Raw genomic sequence first — 27,380 nt, forward strand, 5'->3', positions numbered from 1 at the left:
GCTGCCTATATCTGGACACAACACTGACAATGACACTGAACCCAAATATTAACGCTGTCAGCCATAAAGTCCAAAACAATGAGCTGAAAGACGGTACAACACTCCGCAAAGCTCCAGAGTCGGGTGATAAAAGTTTTTCCCAACATGCGACGCCTTTGACGTCATTTGATCCGCTCATAATTTAAAAACATTGATAAAGGCAGTTTTGATTATTTATTATCAAGAGTGAAGAGAAAAAAAAAAACATTTAAATAACTATGGTGTCATTTTGATGGTTTTGTATTCAGAGGCCTGAAATGATTTGGAAAATGAGCTTATGAAGACTTGTGAGCTGGTACTGAAAGAACAGAGACTTGACTTGGACTTTCCCTCCAAAGACTTGATAGTATACACACCTCAAGCCCCTGCTTAATGACTCACTGTCTCTACCGATGCCCTTTTCTCATCGCAATTTACATATCTTCGTTGCACAGTGGAAACATTCTCGAGCGCCTTGATTTACGGTGCAGTGGCGCTTTACGGCTATCTTTTGTTTACTGTACGACCCTGGGCTCGCATTCAGGAATGCAGAACAGGAGGGGATGCCACACTGTAGAGGCAACCTCTCGGAAACCGTCCCCACAACGCTCCATTCGACCCCAAAATTTCATCCTCAGTTTCTTTACGTGATGCTTGTGTAAACATAACCCAGACAAATTAGCCACCATCTGGCACCGGTGCATCATTGTACATGGCAGAATACCAGGAGACGTTCTCATTTGATAGAAACAAGTTTAATTCTGTAAAAAGTTATAAAATGAATATTGTACAAAAATAAAGTTTGCCGAGAGCTTTGGTTCTGTAACACGAAACAAGTGAGACGACATGACAGGTTGTTGGTTTTTTTTCACAGAGGCGTCAAACACAACAAGGAGTGAAAACAAATCCAATCCTTTCTTCAAATATTAACACTGAGGATTCCTTCTCATCTTTACCGTCTGCTTATTTACCTTTGCATCAAAACCAGAGGACTAATCGCCAAGGAACAGTTGAGCAAACAGTCGTGAAGATGAGAGGGCGAGTGGTCACAGTTTACACACATTAATGTATGGTATCGAAGAGTAGCGAGGTGCTCCGAGGCTTCTGGGAAGTCTCCTAACTGCACATTCTCATCTGGAAAGGCTTACACACGAATCAGTTGTTAAAGGGGAAGATGATCCAATTGATGAGGTATGCTGTGATAAAAGCTAGAGTTTTTTTTTTCCCTCTCTGTGTAGTATTTGGCCTAAATTCAGCTTGATGCACTGGATTTGTTCTGTGTGCAGGGGGATTACACAGTAAAGCTGGCTTGCTTGCTGCTGGGTGGGCACAGATACCTTGGTCCCTAATCCGTGCTAACATCAAGACCTACCCGAGGGCTCTCTTTGTTCCACTTAAAACGATCCTCTTGCAGGGTCTCGGTGGGCACAGCAACATGCTTTTAAAGCGCCTCCCGTTTTCCTGGATGTATATTCCCATTTATTTTAAGGATGCACTCAGCTGAACAAGTTATTACGTGTAGAAAGCTAGTTGAGCCTGCCCATCGTCTTTCCTCTGTAATTCCAAACCACTGTCTTTTGTCGAATCCTCTGGTCTTGAGATATTTACATCGGTTAGCGATGACAGCCGCTACAGTAGCTAGATCTTCCTTAAACAGCCTTCAACAAAATGCCTTTGCCAATGGGGATATTTGGTTAAGACTCGTGTTAGAGGATCACTATCAAATCCCCTTTCAGGGGGTAAGACCTGCCTGTCAGAGTCGAGAGAGAAACACAGGCAGTCCTATGAACTTTTAAAGCCTATTAGGACAGTAACCATTGCAAAGCCTTTGCGCAGACTTGGTGCAAAGCCAGAATGAGGTTTCGGGTAACGTGCGCTGATAGGCAGGCATTCTAGCAGCTTCAGTACTCTGTGTCACAAACGATGGATCCTCAAAGGCACCTACTGATCCTCAGAAAGACCACTACTCTCATGATGAATTGAGATTTCAGTTAAAAGATGTGAGGTGACATTAAATCTATTCTGGGTTATTCATTCGAAAACAGCAGCAAAGAGTCGTTTGCCTCTTTGAAAACATACAGTATAAAGATGTGATAGTTGGATAAGGAGTCTACACCCAGGTGCAGTAAAGGAGAGAGCAGTCCCTCCTGTCTAAGCATGGTCACTGGGAAAAAATGAGGTGAAATACCTAAAAAAAAAAAAAAATAATAATAATCTGCCCTGCTGTCGCTCTAGATGCTCCAAAACAACAGATCAATTCAATCAAAAATCTTCTATTGGTCCCCTCTTCTGTGTCTCCAACTACCCTCCCATAACTTAATAGATGATGATATTCTTTTGGACTCATGAATTGAGAAATCCTGGAATCTAAGTGAAGCAAATAAGCATTATAAGGACGTGTGGTTGAGTGTTTAGCAGTTCTGGATCACCGTTTGAGACTTTACTTGAGAAAAATGCTCCACTTTGGCACCGTCCAGGACAAACAAAGCTTTTAAATAAATAAGAAAAAGACAATTTCTTTCATAAAATGGATTGAAATAAATAACAATAAGTTAATTCCATCTTAATAAATATACCTCTTACACACATGTGTCTATATATGATTGGATTTTATGCAGATGCGTTGCACCAAAAGTCTTTGCTGAACTCCGGTGTGGTGTTTGTCATCCCTTGGCTCTGAATGTAAATGTCAACATCCAGACTTTGAGGTGGAAGTGATTTAGACTGCAGCTGAATAGACTCCTCAAATCTCAGCGTTCATCTGCAGTCTTGGGAGCCAGCAATGGAAAAACTGACCTTCCTGGGAAAATGAATTCTTCTAGTAAAACAAAGCCAACTCAGTCAGAGGTCTTCTTCGCGCTCACCTTTCTAGACAGCACAGTTAGCAAATCTGGAAGTGTAACAGTATCGCTGCTTCTGCAAATGGGTAAACACCTCGATCATTTCTGCACGTGTCAGGGTTTCTGAAGGAATGAGCGTGGACTGTCAAATTTAAGTAAGTGTTCCATCGTCTTTCAGGTCACACAGGTGGTCTTTATATACTCACCTGTGTCTCCTTTGACAACTACTGACAAAAATTAAGAGACCATACACTCCATCTTCGACCTCATATGCCCATTCCCGACAGTGATCCCTCCCTTTGCAGCACAGGCTTATCGGGGTGATCCGTAAGTTCACCGATGCCGGTCATGTCTGTCATTCTGTCGAATCGATGTGACTTCCTCAGACACAGCCACACTTCCTGGCTGAATGCTTCTTCAGTGTGTGATACACTACATTGTCGTCCAAGAAAGATAAGTCATCATCGAAAGCGATTGGTCGACAGCAGGTGCGAGAGGGCGTGTCCTTGTCCAGCTTCTTGTTGTGTGTGAGGTTGTTGAGGATCTTGTCATAGTTGGTCTCCGCCTCAGCGCAGGGGCCGCTGCAGTACCGGAAGATCAGCTCCTCTTTAGTCTGGTAGCCCAGCCCCAAGTCCGTCACATTGAGGTGGACCTCCTTGAGCAAGCAGCCTCGAGTCTGCACCGATATCCTCTCCCTCCCTTTCTCGCCTCGCCCTCCTTTACCACCTCGACTTCCCCCTCGCCCCCGACCCCGCCTCCTGTCGCCATGTCCTCTCCCCTCGCCTCGCGTGCCTCCTGTGTTTGCTGCTCCCCTCTGTCTCTGCTCCCTCCGTCCCCTGGAGGCCCCTCTGGGCTCTGATGATCTTCTGAGTCTGCCAATGGTAGCCTCGATAAAATCCATTACATCATCATATTGCTCCGGATAGGGACCTGCCATGTCATCTGAAAGATACAGGAGGAAGATTCACTTATAAAAATGACAAGTACATAAAAAGAAAGTAACCTCAACAACATGGTGATCAGTCATTTACTGCTTTAAAAGATACAATCAAACTTTAAAAATGCCTGTGGAAAAAAAAATTATTTAACATGATAAAACTGTGTGAAAACTATATAAAACATTGCACAACTGTAAATTTCAGGAAGGAAAATATGAAAGCATGCAAGTAAAAAACATATTTTTGATGGTGGACAATTAAATCCAATTATGTGAGACGAAGATGGGTCTTAAGCCTCTTTTTAAAAACCAGACTGCTGAGGTTTTTAAAAAGAGGCTTAAGACCCATCTTTTTAACCAGGCTTTTAATTGAAATCTTAACTCTTTTTAATTCCTTTTAGGCTGTGCTAATCAGAGCACTTTTTATCCTTTTTTACTGTTTTATTCTCTGTGTTTTAGCCTTTATGCTTTTATTTTTTATAGTCTCTCATGTCTTATGCTCTTATGCTTTTATGTTTTAGTCCCTCATGTTTTTAGCCTCTATGCTTTTATGTTTTAGTCCCTCATGTTTTTAGCTTCTATGCTTTCATGTTTTAGTCCCCCATGTTTTTTGCCTCCATATTTTAACCAATATTTTAACCCTTTACTGTTTTAGACTATCAGTTTTTAATCTCCAGTGTTTCCTCAGGGGGGCCTGCCAGATTGGGAGTTGTCTCTGGTCTGGCCGCGGGGGGTGCTGTCCCGTGGACGGTTCCGGCCTGGGCGACTAGAGGGCTCTGCACTTTGGTGCGGGGCCTCCTGTCTGCCCGGGTTGGGGTGGTCTCTGTGGTGGGGCTCCCTGCGACCTTGGACTGCGATCTCTCCCAGTGTGGTTGGCCCCCCAAAGGTAGCTTCCTAAAGCTTCCTCTGTGCCTCAGGTCTCGCTGCCCAGCCATGTCTCTGTAGTGACAGCTAGCGTTTGTGTAGGTGTGAGTGTGTGTGTCTGTGTGTCTGCGTGGCTGTGTGTGTAGGTGTGAGTGTGTGTATGAGTGTGTATATATTTGTGTGTGTCTCTGTGCATGACTATGGGGGTGGGAGGGTTGGGTTCTTTTAAGCTTCTTCTCCTGATTTTATTTGCTGTTTCTCTTTTTCTGCTGTAAGGCACTTTGTGATACTTTCTGTATGAAAAGCGCCATATAAATAAAGGTTGATTTGATTTGATTTGATTTGAAACAATTAATAAATCAGTGGCATAAATAATTGGGAAATGTGGCCCAACCAATATATCCGTTGACCAATATTGTTGGTTGATATTGGCTGATTACAGATGTATCTGTATTGGCATCTTTGTTTCTCAATTTGCAATGATACACTTTTTTTTTTTTTTTTTTTTAAAGATTATAAGGAAAAAAACAAGATAGTTCGGATCATTTAGAAATATCAAATTCCCAGTGAAGTTTATTGTTTCAGTGCGATGATGTCACTATAGACCATAAAGGTTATTGTTAACTGTAAAATATCCTGCCTCAGTTACATATCATTGTCAGAGTGTTTGATAACCACATTTGAGAGATCATGTCAAAAACAAATGTGTATTAGCCGATAAATCAATATAAGTATTGGAATCAACTCTAAAACTCAAGCATCGGTAGGGCTCTTACACGCTGGATTGCTTTCTTGCTGAGAGTTTGATGAGAAGATTGACACCACTCTTATTTCTATTTGTTAAATATGAAGCTACAGCCAGTAGCTAGTTAGCTTTGCTCAGCACTAAGACTGGAAACCTGTAAAACAGCTAGGATGGCTCTGCCCAGCGGTAACAAAATCCTCCTACTACCACCTCTGAAGATCACTCATTAACATGTTATATCCTGTTTGTGTAAATTGAGGTGAGGATTGTGTCCTGGACTCCTCCTTGGCTCTGGGCAGTAATTTCCTGGAGTCTCCTTTGCTTGCCTGGAAACTGCTGAGACTGCTTCCAGTCTATGTGATATCAAGCTGAGGGGATGATAAGAGTGATACTGATCTTGTCATCTTAATTAAGTCATCTCAATTCTCAGCCAGAAAATGACTAAGAATACATCCCAAACCTCTTCATTTAACTGCACAGACGCAGATATGAACGTACCATTCAGAACTGAATTAATACAAAATTGCCTAATGAGTTCAACAGCACATCCAGACTGAGATACCAAAGAATGGTGAACACTGTTGTTGACCGTGCAGGCTTATGTACAGCCAGCATATGCGCAGTAAAAAATATGTGCTGACACAAATGCAGACAATGTCCATAAATTTGGAGAATTGCACGGATCAGAAATGCTGCGTGCTGATTTATAGATTAGTCTCACACGGAGGAATGCAGAAAGCAGTCCAGAGCTGTTCATATGGACGTGCAGGTGCCCTGCAGTAACTCCTTCCAAGATGGCTGTTGGAGGATGAGTTGGAGGCTGAAGGTCAGAGGGTGTTGTCAATTACATTTTGTGAATTGTTGTCGTCAGAGAAGAAGAATCTGTAATGATGGGATGCAGGCAGACTTGATTTTGCGTGTTGCCTACATTAGGCTTCAGTCTCATTAAAGGTTAAGTTAACCTGGGGCTGCTTTCACACACCAGTTGCGTGTATCCAAACAGTAGGTACCGACCAATCGCACCACCAGGAGAGTTGTTGTTTTCAGTCATTTAAATATTTCAGGGATGTAATTTCAGAATGGAAACCACGACTTCAAAGGCCAAATAAAAGGAAATCATATGTTATGAGTCATTACATGAATCAGATTGGGGTCTGCTCGAAATTCAAAACATGCATCAGCGCAGCTCTCCGTCATCTGCCGTGAGGAGCGAGGAGGACTGACTGAAAGTCTTGGGGTAAAATCGCTCCTCCTCCCAATGCCTGCAGGTCTGCTAACAATGATCATGAAGACATATTGTTCTGAAATGAGTCAATCAGTCCAGCTCGAGTTACATTATCTGTGTGTGTCTCTGCGTGTCAGTGCATGGATGTGTGTCAAGAAGTCAGGGCGGCTGTGTGCGATGTCTGGCAGGTTGTGTTGTGGTTGACACGGCCTCTCTGTTGCAGTGTCACCTATCTCTCCTCTCTTACCTGCTCCTCTGGCAGCGCACATGCCACCTGATCCACCTGCGCTTCACAGCTGATTGGGCCGCTGCTCGTGTATCAGGTGAGCCCAGGCAATCTGTTTAGACACACCTGCCCTTTGATTTAGACACCTCCTATTGTATGCGAGCTGACAGGCGGGGTGGCTACAGTGTCAGCACCGGCTGACAGACCGGACCGGCAGCAGCATAATGAGTGATTGATGGTGCAAACTGTGCTGTCATTTTGCACAGTCAATACTACATAATTATGTTTTGGATACTGGTGTGATCTGACAGAGAAAAATCCTTAATTGCAACATATAACTTTGGTTTTCTTTTAGCATATTTGTTGGCTGAACACTACAGTATCAGTCTCTGCGTGCAGCTGCAGATTTTAGTCTTAAAAGGAAAAAAGGCCCTTTTTTCTAATTATGCACAAACCAAATGATCCGTCCCGACTTGGAGCTGCGTCGTTGTTTACACTATTAGTGCATGGTTAATGGTCTTTGGTTACGAAGCAGATCAGTGATGTCACCATGGTCCAAACAGAATATGAGGTGGCAGGACAAACATTTGTCCAAATGTTCCATTCCTTATCTAGTTCTTGGCCGCGTCTACTTCTGTGTGAAGATGATACAGTGTCACGTTGGTCCAAACAAAATAAATTCCTGCCCACTGTCGCTGTTAAAATGAACATAAACAAAGAACTCTCGCTAGATGCTTCAAACTTTCCGCCATTGTACAGCCTCTGCCGTGGCAAATTCCTGCGACTCGGCTCGCACTGCCGTCCCTAAAACATGCCATGATTTCTGACTTCTGGCAGATGGGTAAAGGTCAAGGGTCACCGAGTCGTGGAGAGGCAGAGGTGAACGTAAACAAAACGAAGAAGGGGGAAACTCAGAGGGTGACCTCTGGGATCGGAGCAGTTCTTATTCGTGCTGCTGGCTTGTTTTGACATCTGTATGATGTAATCCACAGCAGCAATAAAAACACATATTAAGATCTTGTGTCTGATAACCTGCCTGTCTGAGAGCCTTATCAATGTAGGACTCTCCAGTGTTGGCTCAACCCACTGCATATCACTTTACATGCTGTTTCTCAAGTGTAATTAGTCAGGAAAGTTTAAATTACTAACTGCGATACTAGACCTCACTTTTTCCCTGCATGACTGAATAGTTAGTCGCATGTCATTTCACAGAGGTTTTGCACAAGCAGCACAGATCTGTGAAGGGACCCCCATGTGCGCCAATTATCCACCATTCAAGAGGCCATCACGGTGCCTGCACACCACAAAAGATTCTGTGTAAACATGCTGTGGGCCTTACATTGATCCTCCATTGAGATCTCCTGCAGGTTGTGGTCTTCGCGCTGGAACGTTGGCTCTTCGTCCTCCACAGACAAGGACGCAGAATCACTGTAGCTGCTGGGGAAATTAGTCCTCTTGGCTGGCTGAGTGTTTTGGTAGAGAGGCCGTGTAGCGACAGAGCTCAGGAGCAACAAACACGTGGCCAAAACATCCCATAACTTCATCTTAGACTCAGTTCCTGTGAAGAAAGCTGCAAAAAAATGAAAAAATAAATACAAAATAAGGGAGGGTGTTTTATGTGAAATGGATTGGAAAAAACTAAAATTAATATTGATCATAATCTGAACACACTCACAGTCCAGTCATAATATGGGCCAACTTTTGTTTACAGTGAAGACAGCAAAGTGTTCGAAACGGCGTGACTCATTCTGTATTAATAACTGTGTGTCATCATGTCAAGAGGCTTTGATCTTCACTCTGTCTCTGTCTCAGACTGGAGTAAAAATCCTCCACAAAATTCCTAATAAATAAATCATAACGAAACATAAACTGCAACGTACCGCACAATCACAAGAAACAGACAAAAAATAGACATCAACTACAGGAAGAACGGCAGGATAATGCGTAAACGTGTGCGTAAAAGTACCGTGTTGTATGAAAATAACGAACATTTGTGATTAATCAGCAGCCAGCTACTTTATTCGGACCGATCAGGCTTCCCAGACGACACATTCATGTTGTTGTGATATCAGGCGAGCTCTTGCCACTTGTAATGAGGCGCAGAGGGTGCGCCTCGCACAAAAAAATGCGTTGGTTACAGCACGCACCAACGCGTGTTGGCAACCATAGCCTAAATAATGGTGTGACTTGGCCAGATGGCGATCCCCAAAGCTTACGTGACTGTGTCTAATGGCATGTTGAGTCTGCAGTAAACCTAAACAGCTATGCATGGATAAATACTGGGCTTAAAATGCCGTGCAAAAGTCCTCACTACTGTTTTTTTTTTTAAACGCACAAGTTGAGTTGCTATTCAACGAAAATGACTGCAGCGAGGCTCTTTTGTGCACAAATATTCAGAGGACGTGAGAATATTTGTTTTATTTTATACTGAAAAGACAAAAAAAAGATGCTTCACTTACCTCAAATATGGCCCATGCAGACCAGAAAGTCGCTTGGCTGTCGGTGTTAAAATCCAAACTGAGAACGCGACTCATTTAGTGTCCCGAGCTGAACACGCTCCACAAATCTTTCAACGGCCACAATCGAGGAAAAAAAAAAAAAAAAGAATTTCCTTAAAACGAGTTCAAACTCGGTGTGCGTCCTAATAGGAAAAAATGCCGAGACGCCGCACCAGGTGTGTTTTCATACTCCGATCCAGCGCCCCGACCAAAGCACGCGTCTTTCCACACTTTAGAGTCCAAAGGTAGGTGTTGAAGAGAGCGGACCGAGTGCCACTGCGCCTCACGGGGTACAGTTGCAGGCGCTGATTAATTGGATGCTACGTTTCCACGTTTGAAATCCGAGAGAGTTCCACCATCTCCGACTGAAAGGGAGTCCAATGAAGACATCAGCGTCTCCCGCGCACAAGCGAGGCGCAAAAAGGTGCAATATCTGTGTCCCGAGAGTGCGACAAGCTCTCGTCTGCCTTTTGGAGAATAAAAAAAAAAAAAAAAAAAAAAAAAAACAGAAGAAGAAGACCAAAACAGTCACAGCGCTGTTATATCCACCAATGCGTTAAATGTTCATGATCGCCAACATCTGACACTATCTTGACATGGTGAACAGCACAGATGAGGGTATTCGTTCTCCATTTTCTTCCTGGCTAGACTATGCCTATGTAGCTCGAAGAGTTTTCCACACGCGTTGTCCTCATACTGGACTGAAGCGGGACAGATGTCTGCGCATAACACCGCACCGGGCGCAGAGGGCAGTTTGGAGAGATTTATAGTTAAGTGCGCTCTGACGTTTGGGGCAGTTGGTGTCCGCCCCTCTTTTATATACCCCCGCAAGAGCAAACAGTGGGTAACAGAGGTCCACATATCTCTTGCAAACCACCCCTGGAGCCCCGTTCGGAGGAGCGCAGTTTTCAGATGTCTTGGGGATTATGTCACACATCCTGATGTCCTCGGATTAGATTTCAGTATGCGGAATGCGATTTGGAGATGTTCTGTTGCGATGCATGTTTCTAACCTGATCTCCGCGCTCTGCGCAACGGTGTCAAGTTGCGTCTGATGGCTTACACACATCTCAAATTTAAGAGACCCACTTCACTTGCTATTTACTAGAATGTATTTGTAAATAAGTGAGGCGAGCATTTAGGGCGCCGTGGACACTTTAATAACCCGTACGTTATGCGTTTAAATCCATCCCGTTCCAAATCTATTACATACAAATGTGACTCACACACACCTCGGAGCATCTGGTCATTCAGTGAGTGGCTTCTTGTCAAGGTGAGCCCGGGGCAACACCGCTCAGCCCACAAAAGAAGGACTCTGAACCGGCTATGATGTGGCACCTGAGAAAGCCTTCCCATCAGCCTGCATGATTTACAAGCCACCTTTCATCTGCTGCAAAAAGTGAATTCCACGGAAAAGTCAAGCCAGTGCCTTTAAGAATTAAAAATCCTCTTGTGTTCATGTGCCAGAGCAGACCGCCTCCTTCCAACAGCTAAACACTTGTTTTTCCAAGGGGCTTTCTGGTTTTAATTTAACACGTAAAATGCTGCTAAAGATGGCTGTTCAATAAAAGGATAGAAATCCCCGCGCTGACACTCTAAATCCACGCTGACTTATCTGTTATTCAGTAGTATTAAGGCTGTATTTGTTTGCCAAAGGGCTGAAACTTCTTGTCAATGCATGTTTTCCTTTCAAGCGTCTATGTGCGCCCTGCCCATTAAAGTATCTGCGTGAAGCCAAGTCTTCATTGTATGGATTCCTTTCCGCCTTGTTCCCACAGGGTTCCATTGTGTTACCTGACAGCTGCAGTTTGTTTTGTCACAACTTGTTTTTGTTTGTGACTTTATGGTAATTTAGACAAGTTCCAGGAGTGACTTAAACAACACAATGTCTGGTGTGCTTGAGCTGTAGACATTGACTGAAGTCACCTTTACTTCTGATAATGACCTGGACGTACAGTGTATGAGCTGTTCTGTCATAACTTGACGAGAGCGTCCAGTTCCTGTGATTTAGGTGTTGCGGCGATCCTTCACATCAAGCAGTCGTAACTCTCTCTGCCCTCACTGAAGGGACACTGCAGCATCGCACCGCTTCAGGGGTTAGTCCAAACACAGCATAATCACTCAGTGTATTTCTATAACTGAAATGAAAAAAAACAACTTAACCAATTTGTTTCTTAGCTTTGGTTCAAGAAGAACATTAATCTGTTCTGAAAGTGGCACTCCACAATGTTTTCCCTGCCAGTGCATGCTGGGATAGCCTCCAGGCTCCCATTTACTCTGAGCAGGAATAAACAGGTAAGGAGAATGGATGAAAGGAAATCATACTTACAGTATACAAACAAGCTCAAATGCACGAATCTGATGTGAACTGGCAACACGTGCATTATAATGAAAGGCTAAGTCGTCTGAAAGCAGAGCCACTGCTGTCAGCACGCTACGTCACTTCAAGGTTATGTGAAGTTCATCTTGCGACTTGAAGCGAAGCCGGAGAAATCGAAATCTGCTTCCACTTAACTATGTCTGCCGTCAAATTTACTCACTTAAAATAACAAATCAACTGAGAAGTAATCTCATATAAATTATTAGATTTATTACACGTTTTGTTCTTTCTTATTTATGTGTTGTATCTATCAAACCCCTGTGGACTCAAGTGTATACATCAAATGTCTTTGAATAAGAAAGGATGTAATATTTCTTGAGATACAATGAAAGCACATGTACTGTTACAGTCTGATGGTTTGTACATGGAAACTGATGTAAATGGTAATACTTGGAAAGCATGACATTGTATACACATGCATACATTACATCTTAATTACATTTCAGTGCATACACTGTTGTCCACTTACCTTATAGATGTTTTGAAAATCACCTCAATTGCATTTGTAGAGGAATTTGAAAAAGTTGGCATTATTGGAGCTTAAACAATTAGTCACTAAATTAACACCGACAATAATCAATGAGTGATTTTAAATTATCACTGTTCTGGCTCCAACGCATTTTTCACTGACAACAGATATATGCCCCATGGGCTTTAAGAAACTGTGGTGGACATTTTACAGGCCAAGAGATTAAATCGGGTAAATAATCGGCCACAAAAATTGCCGGAGATGTTCCAACAGCTTGTCCAAAATGTGCAGTTTCTGTTGCTGCGTACAAGGCAGAGAAATCGCCCTTAGGTCTCCTTAAAAATATCCAGTGATGTCACGCTTAAAAATGTTGAAACGACACGGTGCCTCATCAAAGATGTCCAGTAATTTCGTACTTGGCAATGTTCAAATGCAGTCTTGAACTGTGGTCACTGGCTTGGCCTGTTGATATGAAAGCTTGCAATGTGAACGTGACATGAGACGTACAGAATCACAGAAATGTCAATATTTTACGTGTGACATGCACAGATTGTGAACATACGAGTGGTTTGCAGCGACGTTAACTGCCGACATTATACTCCGATGGCTGGGCTGCAAAAGTCAGGGACTGATGAACAAAATCAATTCTGCGACATTCCTCAATTCTTCATTATGACGATTTGTCTGGGATTACAAGGGAGCCTGCATTTGACTAACGGCTGACTAACTGCAGCAGATCTCACAAGGAGATATTATTTCACACGTCACCGTGTGCGACATCTCAAGCAAGGGCGCCGCCTCGCTCAGAGAAAGGCCAGACAGAGGCTATATTGTGTATTGATATCTGCGGCAGTGTCACCAAAGGATTCCTCTGTGACTCTTCTCTGTCTCATACAGGCAGAGCTGTGAAGATAATGGTCACCAAAAATAGAACCATCCTACAGAGTTCCTTTATGTGGGGAGCGCTGCGCAGTCTGAGGGGTGTCATAAGTCCCCAGAGCTGAATACTTGAGTGACTATAATAAATATTAATTTGTTTGGAGGAGAAACATGAGTAAGCTGAACGAATCACCACCACATGGGGTGTGAGGAAGAGACTCGTCACTCACACAGAAGAGCGCTCCTTCATTATTTGCGCCACCGCCGGGACAAGCACCTCAATTTTTTATGTCGAGCCTCCACAGAGCACTGACAGGCCCTCAGATGGAAATATCAGACTCCCCACAGAGTTTATATGAGCATATAATAATTCTCCGACAAACAATCTCGACCACTGCAGCTGGTGCGATTTTATGTAGCACTGTAAAAAATAATCTGAAGCAAATGTCTCACATTTCTCTTTGTATTTTGCTTCTCCTGTCGTCTTGTGTGTACACCATCCCTTGATAACGAGTCGTTTGGTTTATATCATTGTGTTTCAGGTCCAAGAGATGTGACAAACGATAGATTTATGTGTTTTCCGCTTCTTGATTCTATGAGTCACAGTTGCATGTAACGTGCAATAAAGATGTGGGAGCTGTAGGCTTGTTCGACATGTTTCGCTCCAACTTCACAACGTCGTCTTCGATGAATAAAAGATTTCAACACTGCGCAACTCCCTCCGGAAGACGACGCCATAAATATAACCCGACGGTACAAACAAATACTGACATATTCATTTAAAGCATTGTTGCGGTCTGGTTGATTAACATTTTGAGTTCCCAACATCTCAAGACATTCTCAGGGTGAGATGAATACAACTTCATCAGTGTGTGCTTGTTAAGTGTAGTTTGAACTCACTATCTTTGCACACCTGCTGTCGTTTTGCACATGCTTTTGAACTGTCTGTGTAATTTTCTCCCTCACTTTGTATGAGTGTATGTAAGTTTCTATTTTTCTATCCTTCTTTCCTTTAAAAATTGTGTTTTCAGTATACTATATTATATTGTTTCTATTACAAATATACAAACTAATAGGTTAGTTACAGCACAAGATATAGACATGGTGAACTATATCACAGAACAACGCAAAGTCATGCGTTTTTTATACTTGCAGAGCTCCTAGTAGCCACCTTTTTTTGCTTCAAAACACTGTTTTGGGGACCTTATTCCCCCCTGAGGACTGCTTGTTTTTGCAGTTATGAAAGTATTTTATATCAAATAAGTATTTCTGAGTTTTTTATTATTACCCTATTAATAGTGTACATACATAATAAGGCAATCATTTTCAGATTTTGAATTTATCTTCCAAAACTATATAGTGCATCTTTAAATCCTTGAATATCCTATTCCAACAGAATATTTTTTTACGTCCGTTTTACCTGCTCACTAGTGTTTTAAAATTTCACGTTTTTTTCTTTTTCAACATAGAGTACTGTTAAACAGAGTCAAACCATGCAGATACTGCACACGAACAAATTAATGTGTGTTCTGTTTTGAAGCTAGTTGTTAGAAATACGGAGCCAAAACAAGTGAGATGTTGAAATAGCTCTTACTTTGTTGTCCTGCATTAGGTAAGTTGATATTTGTAGTGTGCGTCTAACTAATTACATGGTTATTCGAGTGAAAAGAGCAGTTGGCCAGCATAACCATCAGCATCTGGCCACAACTGTAAACTATGGATTACAACACTGCACAGATTGAATCTATTCATTAGCAGTTTAATGAAACGTATGTTGACACAGTTTGTGAGTGTTGAGAGTGTATGGATTTGTTTTATTATCGCAAGGTGAATATTTTCAAAGGTGGACGAAATTGAATATCTTCACAACATCACTTCAAACTCTGGTCCTAATTTATTACAAGGCTCTTTTATTTCCTGCCATCGGGGCTCAAACCCCACATGACAGGGTTTTTGGCTTTAATGCTGATCAGGACTCTGGCCTCTCACTTTGTATTCTGCATGTAGTTGTGGGCAGAAGTGCCGGTTGTCTGCCAGTGTGAGCTCAGCTGTCAGTGGGCACTGAGCCCCCGGATCACCCCTTGGCAAAGAGACGCAGAGACAGCGAGCAGGTAGTCAGAACAGATACTGAAGGATCGGCATAGCTTTCAGCTGATCCATTAGGCCATGCTACAATTCAGATATGGCCCGCTGCCAAATGCCCAGCCATTGTGGCATCCAGTGCAGTATTTCCATCTGTTTCTGTCATTGCTCAAACATTAGTATTTGTTGGCATCGTTCTCACGTAGATTGTATGCGTGCGAAAATATGCGCTCGCATAAGTGTGTGTGTGACTGTGCGTGTGAGCAAGTGTGTGTAAATGAGATCACTTGGTACTATCAAAGTGCAGGCAGGACTATGACACTGTTATAAATAGAAGGGAGGAAGTAAGGAAGGTTAAATCTCTCAGACACAGATACTAAATGTGTACAGGGGAGCCATTTAAAAACCCACATGTCCTTTTAGACCCATCTCACTATGTATATATGCATTATGTACATTCTAAAGGGTTCTACTGCTTTACAGAGTGTGGCATGCATATTAAGCTATATTGCCTGATAGGAAGTAACACTCTAGGGTCAATAAATAAAGGTTTAGCTTGCTATAGCTGCATACTGTGTGAACAACTTCTTATTGGCCAAGGGTGAATTATCACCCCATGGGAATCCAGCAAGCTCTCTCCCACGGACCAGTGACTTCATTGGGTCATGGTGGAAATGATGAATTCAAGGTCCTTCGTTACTGTTGTGTAAAAAAGTTATTGCTGTGTAAGCATTTATAACACCGCTGCTGCTTGCTTCTTAGACATAGATGGACACTTTGAGAAGCATCTTGGCTACTGCCCAAACCCTGAAACTGTGTCCAGCTGTCTGCGGGACAAAAGATGGATTCAAGGAAGGAATTTCAGAGGAAATGTATGCGTGTATCATGTATTGTATAGTACGCCATATGTCCCAACATCCGCATCACACTATGCTTTGAGACACAGCAAGGGTGTCTGTGGTTGGACTGACGAGAGCTGGTCAATTAATTCGCTGCTTGCCCTCGACAGCCTCTGATCCCGACCGCTCATATCTACCTGCCGTGACTTTGAACCCTGACTTTCAGCAGCTGTCAGTGGAGCCCCTCAACGAAGAGGAGACATGTGGGATACTTGTGCTCCTCCCCAAGGTGGCACAGTGTCAGACTCTATGCCGGCTTTACGGTTTTTAGCATTCAAAGAGCGCCCGCAGGGGCCTCCTCCTACTATGTTACTAAACAAACAGGGCCGGGTAAGTGCTGATCACAACCACTGAGCGGAGATGAAAAGCTCCCTCGGGGAAGGGACGCGATTACGCTACTCGTTGTCCGTTTGTTTTATGTATCTGGATCAGTTTACAGATTTGAACTGAGCTATTTTGATTGTAACCTCTAGCCTTCAAGCCTGCTCACTGGGCGGCTCTGCTAAAAGTGTGATGCACGAAGCTTGGTCTTGACTTTCACAAAGCTTCCCCGTCCCCAACGTAACAAGGTCACACTAATTGGAGAAGGAAGTGTTGAGGATGTCTTTGGGAAGGAGCGGCAGTGGTTAGAGAGTGATAGCAGAGCGGGTGAGATCCTGTTTCTGCTCTGGTTCCCTGTTCTAATCCAGCCTGGTATGTGTTGAGATCAGAGCAGGTCCCTTTCACTGCAGCCATCCGGTGGTGGTGCAGTGGGACCTGCTAAGTCCGTATTTCCTCTCCTGCTGCAAATTCGTTGCAGAAAGTGCTAGACGACCAGTCTGCCAGAGGCTCGCCCTGGGAACCAAGTTCACTGAAAGGAACTTGAAGTGGCCCAACAGAAACGGTCCCACAGTCCATTTCGGGTCCTAACCCCTAAGAAACATGGCACTAGACAGCTGTGTGTTCCCCTTGATGTATTTATGTCAGCCGCTTACATAAATACACTGTGACACACATACACATTCACACTCATACACGTGGGCCTGTGTGTAAATGCGCGCACTCACACGGGCACAGTGACACACACTAACACACACAAATGAGTGCGGCGACACACGGACACACACATATCATGCTCCCTGTCAGTAATACCCGGAGGATATTATGTCTCTCTCAGCAGACCGGACAGTTGATCAGAGCAGCATGACCACATGGTCACTTTGATGTAAATCACGTAGTGCAGTCACCTTGAAAGTTGCTTGAATTGTAAATATGAGAGAGGAATCTTGCTCTCAGATTAATCAGCTGATACACTGACTCACACTAGAGGTGCGAATCTCCACTGGACTCACGATTCGATTACGATTCCCTTTTCAACCATTCGAATGCACAACGATTCTCGATGCATCTTAACGTATGGCAAATTCAATATTCGATATGACTGCACACGGCTACTGTTTCATCATTTATCACAAGCAGTAACATAAATCTAAATTTCCATTTTATTTAGAAAGTCCTTTAAAATCAGACTACAAGATATAAACACTGCACTTTTTCAATATCAGTATATGTGACCCACCTCAGTACACAAACATTACAAAAACAAAACATAAATCCATCTGCAAATCATTAAACATGTGATGCAACCTACAAACATTTTTTTTTTTATACATAGCAGCTCAAAGTCATGACACTTACTGCATGCGGCAAACATCACAATCCTGACTCTGCTGCACACACCTCTCTCAGCGTTGGATGGCAAAGTTGGCAGCGTCTCCTTAATTCTTTGCTGATTAGCTGGGTTCGCAGTATTGTTTATGGTTGCAGACGTTAGCTCAGGGTGAAAATGCTTTACATGCTTGGTAATTATTGTGAGGCAGAAGTTACGCATAGTGTGCGTCAAGTCTAGATGGTGATTTGCAGCAAGTTCATACAATCCAACATGTGGCCCTGAGATGTCTGCATTCAAATTACTGGGTTGTGTTGATGAAAACTAAGCCTTGATTTAAAAAATACATCTATTTCCAGTCGTAATTAAGAGATAAACATTTTAAGTTGTGAGATAAAAGTCACAGTTATGAGATTTAAAATAATTTAGATTTCTTTGTAACTCATAATTTTGACTTAACATGGGAGCATTTTTCATCACACTCAGTTTACATTTTATTTTTGTTTCCTTGAACTGGCGAAAATTGCCTCCGTCCATCATATCTACTAATGTAAGTAGCATAATGTCCGGTCTCAATTCAAAGCATTAATAAGATGAGGTTCATTTGACTGGACTGCTTAATATATTATTATAATATCACCATAACAGGTCCAACTTCGGCTCAGTTAAGGAAAGCTATGAGTGTTTTTTCCCACAGAGTCATACGAGACGATTGATTCATCTCTGTGTTTAGCTCAGAATAAAGACTATGCAAATAACAAATTGACTGATTTATTAGCTGTTACCAAATAACGACATAGCTGTTTTTTGAAACATGATATACTGTGCCAGTGTGTTTTGCGATTACCTGACGTGCCTCAAGGTTCATGTTTCGTACAAGCAACAGCAAGGCCCTGGAGGAGGGGCTGTTGGCAGCCCTGTTTGCTGAAATCCAATCGAGATGCTGTCGGCTCTTGAAAGATAATTTGATACGCATTTGAAACGAAACCCCATATTATCCCACTTGTTTTAGTACTTGCAGTAAACTGCGCAATACGTATTTGGGGATTCGCCCGCATCCTTGTGGTATAATTGAAATGTTGCTCGTGCTTCAGCTCATGTGAAATTCTTAAAAGAGATGGGAAGGGAAAAAACAACTTGTTTAATCTTGGTTTATTCAGTTTTACGACTTTACCCATTGAGCATCAGCGCTGCTAGATCTACTAGCCAGATCCGGCATTTCACTCACCTCAGGCAAGGGGGCAGTCCTTATTTTCTAGCCCAGGATAACAAGGGGAGCTGCTAGTCTATCGTGGCCAAACAAATACATCTTTTAACTACTTTAAAGCTGCAGATTTATTGGCAACTGTTTTGCACAAAAAGTTAAAGAGCTTCACGTTCTTCCAGTGGAGAAGGGAAATACTCTGATGAGGTAATTACAAAATACACACCAACAGTTAAGCTAATTCATGACAAATATGCCAAGTCTGGGTTATAGCTGGCCAGGTGGAGCAGATTGTATATTAGACCCCAGGCTGAAGTTATAATCCCACATTGTACGATAACGCTTACAAACACTCACATGCACTCACACCCAAATACTGCAAACTGGCTATACAAAAGCACCCCTCCATGTGTAGAACATGGCTTTCACACTTTTAGGGTTAAGAGTTCAGATTTTAACTGGGGCCACCCATGTTAAAATGTATAAACTCGTGGTCGTGCCAGGCGGTCCAAATCCATTAAGGGCAGATGTGAACGAAAGGGAGGTGAACTCTTCCAGCCCTGAGAAATATGACTCATGATTATGCTTAACAGGATGTGGCATCTCCTGTTTCATATTTCACTTCTATTCAATTACATGACGAAGGCAACACTTTACAGACAGGAGTATTAGCGCGTATTGTTATTCAGTCCGCTACCACTAGACAAACACTCCTCAGTCACGCTTGTAATGAAAGGAGTCAAATATGGCGGCAACCTTGAACTTTGTTTCATGAAGAGCCCATAACAAGTGGCTTACAATAACAAACAGCAAGGAGCTCACAAAGAGACAATTGGATGTAATACCATGATAATCTAATCAGTTCACTTTGGAGGAGAGGTTATGGGAAAGTCTACTGGCAGTGTTAATTTGCCTCCAAGGTCAAATAAATTAATGACTGCTTCTAGTTGTGTAGGTGGATCCTTGGATCCCAGATTAAATCAGCTGTCATGTGATATCAGATATGAACTAATTAAACAGTTTATTGTAACCTTGGTGGATACTGCATCTTATTAAAAGGAGAGTAAACATGCTATTTGACTCCAACTTAAACCCCTTTAATACCTACTGTACATGAATAAATATTTAGCTGCTTTAAGAGAAGTTTAAATTCATGTTTAAACCTGTATTGGACCCGTGTATGCATGTCGGATCTTACAGGGATTACTGTCAACACTTTAGAGTGTGAGCTGTTGATAAATTAATGACAATCAAGAAAAGGATGCTGGGATAATTATGCATGTAATCATCATTATCAGAATATGGAGGTCAGGTTTATTTGGCAATGACTCAGGTGTTTAGTGCCAAGGACGCGACAAGGCAGTGAGTCATTCAGGGTGGAGAGGAATCTCTTTTACATTAGTTGTTTTGAGTCTACATGATAGCTGAAGTATCTGGAGGTATACGGTTGGGTTCATAGGTCAAGGTTCAGGTGTCAGATGTTGAATTGCTCTGGGCATACTTTTGTCTGTCCTTCGAAGAGAGGGAAAAACAGTTTGTGAGCTTTGAAAAGAAAAACGTCAGGTTCATAAAACACTTGCATATAAACTGAATAATTTTAAAGACGTCAATTAAAATCATACTTTTACTTTTTAACCCCTGTTGCTGGAATCCGATTGCTGGTGTCATATCAGTCCCCTCCGTCTGAGACACATGTCAACATATGAACTTTATCTTGACTGTAACAAGATAATCTGGCTTCACATCATACATTGCTCCCATTCCAAGACACTTTATCAGTTTAAGCCCGAGTCTGAAAACACTACAGCTGTCTTTCTGACCTGTGACAGGCGATCTCGCTGCAGGTTAGGATGCTGAGTCGGCTCATGTTACTAACAATCGGCATGTGCGAGTTTGCGTTGTCGAATCACCAGCAACACCGTTGACGCACTGAAACAGCTGAAAACACTATGGATGAATGACAGCCTCACAAATGGATGTGACACATAGATAGATATATAGCTGCATGGGTAGCCAGAAAGGTGACAGATAGATAACCAGACAGATGCATATAAAACATACTGATAGATATCAAAGGAGATGCTACAATCTTGCAGACTCTATTGCATTAAAAAATAAAGTTGCAACAATTAGTTGATCGCAAGAAAATTTGTTGCCAACGGTAATCAATTCATCTTTTAAGTCAAACAAAAAGGTCAAACATTTGCTAGCATCAGCCTCTTAAATGTGACGATTTGTGTTTTTTTCTCGTCTTTTACGATAGAAAATGTGGAATCTTTCGTTTTTGGATTATTGGTTGGGATGCTGCAACAGACGATTATTTTCATCGTCTATAAATCTTTAATAATTTTCTTAATTAATCGATGAGTTGTTTCAGCTATAAAATGTCAGACTATGGTGGAAAATGTCAGTCTTTCACAAAAAGTCTATCTAAAAATTACTAAACCAACTGATCACTCGTCAGAATAATTTCTGATTAATTTAATAGTTAACTCATTATTCAATTGGTTAACTGTTCCAGCTCCAGTTAGTTGGACAGAAGACTTAATTTGAAGACAGCACTTGTATGAAATTGTGACTTTCTCATTTATTTAACATTTTATAGACTAAACAATTGACTCATTATTCTTGAAATTAATTGGAAGATTTATCAATGATGAAAATAATCATGAGCTCCAGCTCTATGAAAAAATAAGAGGAGATTGTGAATGTACAGGGTCACAACTTTCAAAAACATTCAGTTCCTGTATGGCAAGTTTAGTGTTGCACCTTTTGTGGTGAATAATAGGTCAGACGAAGGGTCAATTATCCACCTCTTCGTGAGGATCAACACACTCATACATTCCTTAAGAACTGTTTTTCTGCTCTTTAAACAAAAATACTGTTTTCACCAGGGGGACAAGGGCGCAGAGGGCAAAGCTTTGGATAGAGACGACTATCATATTTCCAATACATTTCTTCAGAGAACAGAAGAACCTTCGTACCTGTCGCATGTGTAAAACAGAGAGGTGTCAAAAGTGAAACGCGATCGGCATATCTGACAAAGGGTGAACTGCTGCGGGGGATCAGTTCAGAGGGAGACAGTCCAGCGTCCCCACAGCAGATGGGAGGTTTATCGTTGTGGCCGGAGGGGGAGAGAGCCAAAGAAGAGAGACGCGGGACCACAAAAAAGGTTGGAGACACGGCTGGGCTGTGACACATGTCCCACTGCGGAGGGGGATTTTACTTACCTAGCCTTTGGTGTGTCATCATGTTACCAGTCCTGTCATGAGCCTCCACCCTGTCCGCCTGCGCTGCATTGTTCTGTACTGCATGTGGACAAGGGAATCAAAGAGAATAGATAATGAAAAAGACAGTAGGCAGAGCAGTGGGAGTGAGCCACATTTTGGCCTATTGTTGGTGCTGTATCTTTTTTTAACACTTCTTAAAGTGAGGGATAAAGCTGATCAAAGGGCTGTAAATGATTGCTCTGGTGGGTGTTGAGGATCAGATATGTCAGTGAGAGTGAATAGAGTGGGGTGGGGTGTGATGGGGTTGGGTGGGGGGATCTGATGTGCCACAGAGGAGAAAATTGATGCTACAGATACCGTAATTCATCTTGTAGATCTTGAAAAGACGCACCTGAGGAGCGCTCACTGAATGACACACCTGGACTATCTTTTTATATCATCCAACGTCTGTCACCATCTGTCCCATTCAAAGTAGCTGCACACGCAACCTCCCACTTGTATGTGGGACATCAAGACATTTCAGAGCCTTAATGGCAACTTTTGTTGGGCTTTCGCACAATGCAAGTGAAAGAGACAGAAAGGGAGAGAGGATCTGAGACAAGAGAGCGCTTCAGCCATAACACACCCCAGATGTGCTTAATCCCAAAATAAGCAACAGATAAAGCCAGTTTTACCATGTTGAGTCCAATTTACACTCACGTGAAGACAAGTCTTCACTTGCTCTGTGTAAAAAATTGTGCTTCCTCAGAATTAGACAGATCAAACAACAGAGGTGAAACAAAAGACAGCTGACCAGAAACACGATACAAAAATGGGAACACCTAGAAACCATAATACACTGAATTTACACAGAGGTGCACATGCTTCAACTTCGAATATGTTTTGACTGAGGCATCTATAATATAAACAAACTCTATAACAAGCAGGGATATAAAAGTAACACTTAGAAACATGAGATGCTTGGAGCTCAGGAATGAGTTACACAGTCCCAAAGACCTCCACGTCAAATACCTTTGTAATGGAGCTGTTTTTCTAAAAAGGACCGTGCACACACACGTATACACATATGCATTTGTGTGTGTGCGCGCGGCAAAGTGGACCTTGGAGGATCTTTACAGGGAGACTGAGTGAGTGGGCTGTGTGCCAATTTGCTGGAGGTGCTGCAAGATCAAGAACAGTCCACCCCCAGGTGGTAAAGCTAAGCTTTCAGGGGTGAGAGGTCACAGACACCGGAGTGGTCACACACGTGTCAGAACACTATTTACAACTGGAGAGGCCCACCTCAGACCACCTACAACTGCTCTTCCACTTCAATACTGTACATCTGCAAGATGTGCTGTGCTTCACGGTCCACTAGGTGGTAGTAAAGCTCCATAAACTACACCTCCTGATCATGACATCCTGACATAAATGGCTCTTATCATCCATCAAGAGATAGTATATCTGTAATGTGTCTGAACTCTGATCCTGCACTATATAATAAGAAAACCACAAGAGGTGAGAGGACTTCACAGCATTCATATGCTGCTGAAATGAATAAGTGTGGTCAAATGCAGCTTTGGATGCATAAGTGACCATGCATGTGTGTGTGTATAACTATGTCCTTGATTTGAAATGGATCCATAACCTTCGAGCTCTTGTTCAAGGTCACACAGGAGTTCAGTTTGGCTAACGGTATTGGAATGTGAACTAGATGTCTTGAGCAATGAGGTACACTTACTAAATTCATATTCAAATATTTAAAATAGAAGCAAACTCTATATGAAATATGAGAGCATCGTCTCTTATTGCGGCTCCATGAATATCTTTCGATCCCTCATTTGTATCAAGTGATCATATACAATCACACTCATCCAAGTCCTCCAATTCCAAATTTGGTGAAAAGACATGCTGTGAAAAGAGAGGAGTCACATGCAGGCTAGACGACTTATAACTTAAGTGCCAACTATGAAAGAATCGACCTAAGAAGAAATTCAACAAATGCTAAAATTAAACAAATACAAATGTTTGCTAAACGAGAACAATGAAAAATTCAATATAATCGGGAAAATGAAGAAAAGCCTCTTCTTTATCAGTCATGTACTACACTGAATATCCATAACATGGAGTGTGGCAATCAGGAAAAACCAGTGGTTTCATTCCAGTGGTGTGTGAGCAGAGGATTTGGGTGCAGGTGCTGTCAAGTGCAAAACAAAGCCAAAAGATAAAATGCGGCAACATCACCAAACATTAACATGGTGCGCCTGTTGACAGATCATGCGCAGAGATAAGAGTGAATGCCTGCAGCAGTGGCATAGGAAATGTCAGGACTCCAGGCCTAGGTGTATATGTGACTTTCATCTTGTTTAAAGATACTTCTTCATCAGTGGTTCTACTCCTCGCCCACTTGAAGCAAAAAATGTAACGCACCCGTGGGACCAAAGGATGTGATAGTGCCAGCAGTTACGTTCTTATCCATTTACCTTTCAACATCTGTCATAGATAATTACTTTAAGCAACTTCTCATTAAGAAGAAACAAAATACTGTACATGGGGTGTAGAGGTGGTATGTGAGAATCCTGTTTAGATACACTAGCATATTAGTTTTTCTTGGAACAGCAGGTGTGTCAATCAGTTGTCGTGACTCGCAAAGCCTACAGCATCTGATTGTACAGTACTGATTGCCAAGTACACTGTGGTTTGACAAAACAACTGTGCAAAACATTTTCAATGGTTCTTGTCACATCAGAAGGCTGCATAACCTCAGCCATCAATGTAACATGGAATAAACTACTGCAAATGTATGACAGTCCACATTCCAGAGAGAAACTGCTTGTTCATCATGTCGCCCTCTGGTGGTTGAAAGTAAACATCAGCGTTAAGTGTGTTTTACTTCAAATGAGATGAAACATGATAATATACACATACAACGATAGATATTTGAGTACTGCATATTTTACCACAAATCTGTCTTCAAACTTCAAGTTTGTGAAAATCTAATCAAAACTACAACTTCATACTATATATATGCCTCCGCAAGGAATACAATTGCCGGACAGTGAAAGTAGTGTACATGTTTAACAAAACCTAATAAAGCAATTTTTGATAAAAGAAAATTGTAGAGCCACTTCAAAAGACAATCAGAAGAAGCTACAATATGGAACAGTGTCAAGGCGACATGGGCCAAGGTTTAAAATACTGAAATTTCCCCTTTGAACTCTACTGACGATGAGTACAGAGTAAGACATATATCAGTTTCACAGTACAGTCCGGTCTTTCATCTGACAACTGGCAATGAACAATGAGAGGGAGGAGCCTCTCCTAAACTATACACAGGTTTGTGTATTCACATTGTGCAGGTTCACACACTCATAGAGCTGCCCTGGTACAGTATGGGTATGTTATTTCCATCTTTATTCAAGAACGAGGTATCCCAATTTGAGAGCATGACTCCTTGATTTCACGTTCAGATTTGGTAATGCTTTTCCTCGAAACCTTGCCCTTGCACTCAAATGGCCCGTTTGTGCTTAGATTTGCTCTAATTCTGCTCAAAATGAATGCTGGCACCCAGATAGCAGCTCTGAAATTCTAAAGCTACGCTCTAGAGGAAATAGACGAAAAAAGCCCCATAGTACCGGTGGCTCTAGTTGTCATCAAGAGGGATATGGGAGGTACACTGCATGTGACCACTGCCAGACAAGGATATTGCAGAGCAAGTGCAGCAGGGTCATTGGTCTTGGTACAAACAAATCTGCATGAAACAATACCACAGCTATAGAAACGGGAAGAGGAAGAGGATATGGAGCAAATCCATCACGGAGAGGAAGCAGCAAGGTGTGTCAAAACACTTTTGCAACTATCAAAGTAATCTGCAGATGTGCAAAAGTGTTGGAGCCTAGAGTTTGGTGTCTTATTAATTACTGGAGCAATGTCTGATGTGCCATCATCACCTCCCAGTTTCTGCACACATATCCTCTGACAACAACTAATCCTCAACATATTGTCAACAATTGATAGATGCAGAATTCGCAGAATTTCCCACAGAATAATCTTGCACATGAGTTTTAGCTTTGCTTCTTCTTCTGACTGTACAGTGCATTATTGTTTTTAGGTGGTACAGGGGTAAATGGCAGATTTTGTATGGCAAAAATATATAGGTATCCGTGTATATGTTTTCCAATATGTACCGTTTTTAGGGAATTCAGAAAAATTAACACAAAGAATGTTAATTCTTGCAAAGAATTAATAAAATTCTTTGCAAGTTTGCTCTTTCACTGCACTGGTGTTATTGAACACGACAGTTTATAAATAAGTGTTTGATAACCACATTTGATTATAGTATATAGGCCAATACATTTATATTATTATTATATTGGAGTATTGGTCTGACTCTAGTTATAGGAGGCTGAGTAGAGCAGCACCTCACTACACAAAACAGTCCACCACAACACTGACTGTTTTGTGTAGTGAGGTGCTTGAATTAGAATTTACTACTTTTAGACAACAAAGCTGAATGTTTGTGAGCTTCAATAAGGCAGTACTGGTTGTACTGCATTGCATCATTTTGTGCAGGTGTTGTGTCTGCACCTACATATGGCTGCTTCCAACAATATGTAAGGCATCTAAAAAAGGTGAAGATTCACTGTCAGGGTTGCCAGGTCAGCTATCAAATTTGGGCTTGTTTTTTTGTAAAGTTGCTCATAAAGTTGCAGGTTGACATTTTTGGGGCTTGCAGTAGCTGTTGGTGAAGTTCCATTTTTGACCTACTAGGGAGAATCCTCCAGAATCTTCGCCACAGGTTTCTGCTGTTCTGATGGCAACCTCCGACAGTTTCACCCTGCCGAGAAAAGTCTGGAGCAGGCAGATCAACTCTTACATCCTTCTCTGGAAAGCATCTGACATACATCCCGGTTCCAGGTTTAAAAGGGTCTCTGTCTCTGCACCACATGTCTGAAATGTAGTTGTGTTCAGTGTCTGAGGCTTGAAACAAAATTAGCTGGCTAGCTATACCAAGGAAGCTAAGCTAAACATGTTCAAGCTAAAATGAATATGAGCTTAAATCACAGGGATACACTTGAGTGACTATTTTCAGTACATGTCGGCCAACATACTGAATGCCGATGCTAATATATGTATGATATGTGCCTGTAACATATGTTAATTTATTCCAAAAAATCGACTGTACTAGCATTACAGATGTCAGCCAGTCAGTAGATCATAACTGTACTGTTAAAACAATTATGAAGGCATTATGATAT

At 42.1% G+C, this 27,380-nt stretch overlaps 1 protein-coding gene across 4 annotated transcripts in view; it reads right to left on the reverse strand.

Annotated features, from left to right (window-relative positions):
• Window positions 1–757: 757 nt before the first annotated feature.
• Window positions 758–27,380, reverse strand: part of gdnfa (glial cell derived neurotrophic factor a) — a 51,194-nt gene continuing 24,571 nt past the window's right edge. The window contains exons 3-5 of one of the 4 annotated variants that reach the window (XM_030436284.1): window positions 22,144–22,221; window positions 8,195–8,425; window positions 758–3,800 (exon numbers count right to left, since the gene is read on the reverse strand). In XM_030436284.1, the coding sequence (XP_030292144.1) occupies window positions 3,241–3,800; window positions 8,195–8,425; window positions 22,144–22,165 (813 nt within the window). In that variant the 5' untranslated portion in view covers window positions 22,166–22,221 and the 3' untranslated portion in view covers window positions 758–3,240. Of the gene's footprint in view, window positions 3,801–8,194; window positions 8,426–8,530; window positions 8,560–9,314; window positions 9,447–22,143; window positions 22,222–27,380 lie in introns of those variants that run through there. The other 3 variants (XM_030436286.1, XM_030436287.1, XM_030436288.1) reach the window with 3 other exon arrangements.

This window comes from Sparus aurata, chromosome 12 (genome assembly GCF_900880675.1).
Source record: "Sparus aurata chromosome 12, fSpaAur1.1, whole genome shotgun sequence".
Lineage (NCBI taxonomy): Eukaryota > Metazoa > Chordata > Actinopteri > Spariformes > Sparidae > Sparus > Sparus aurata.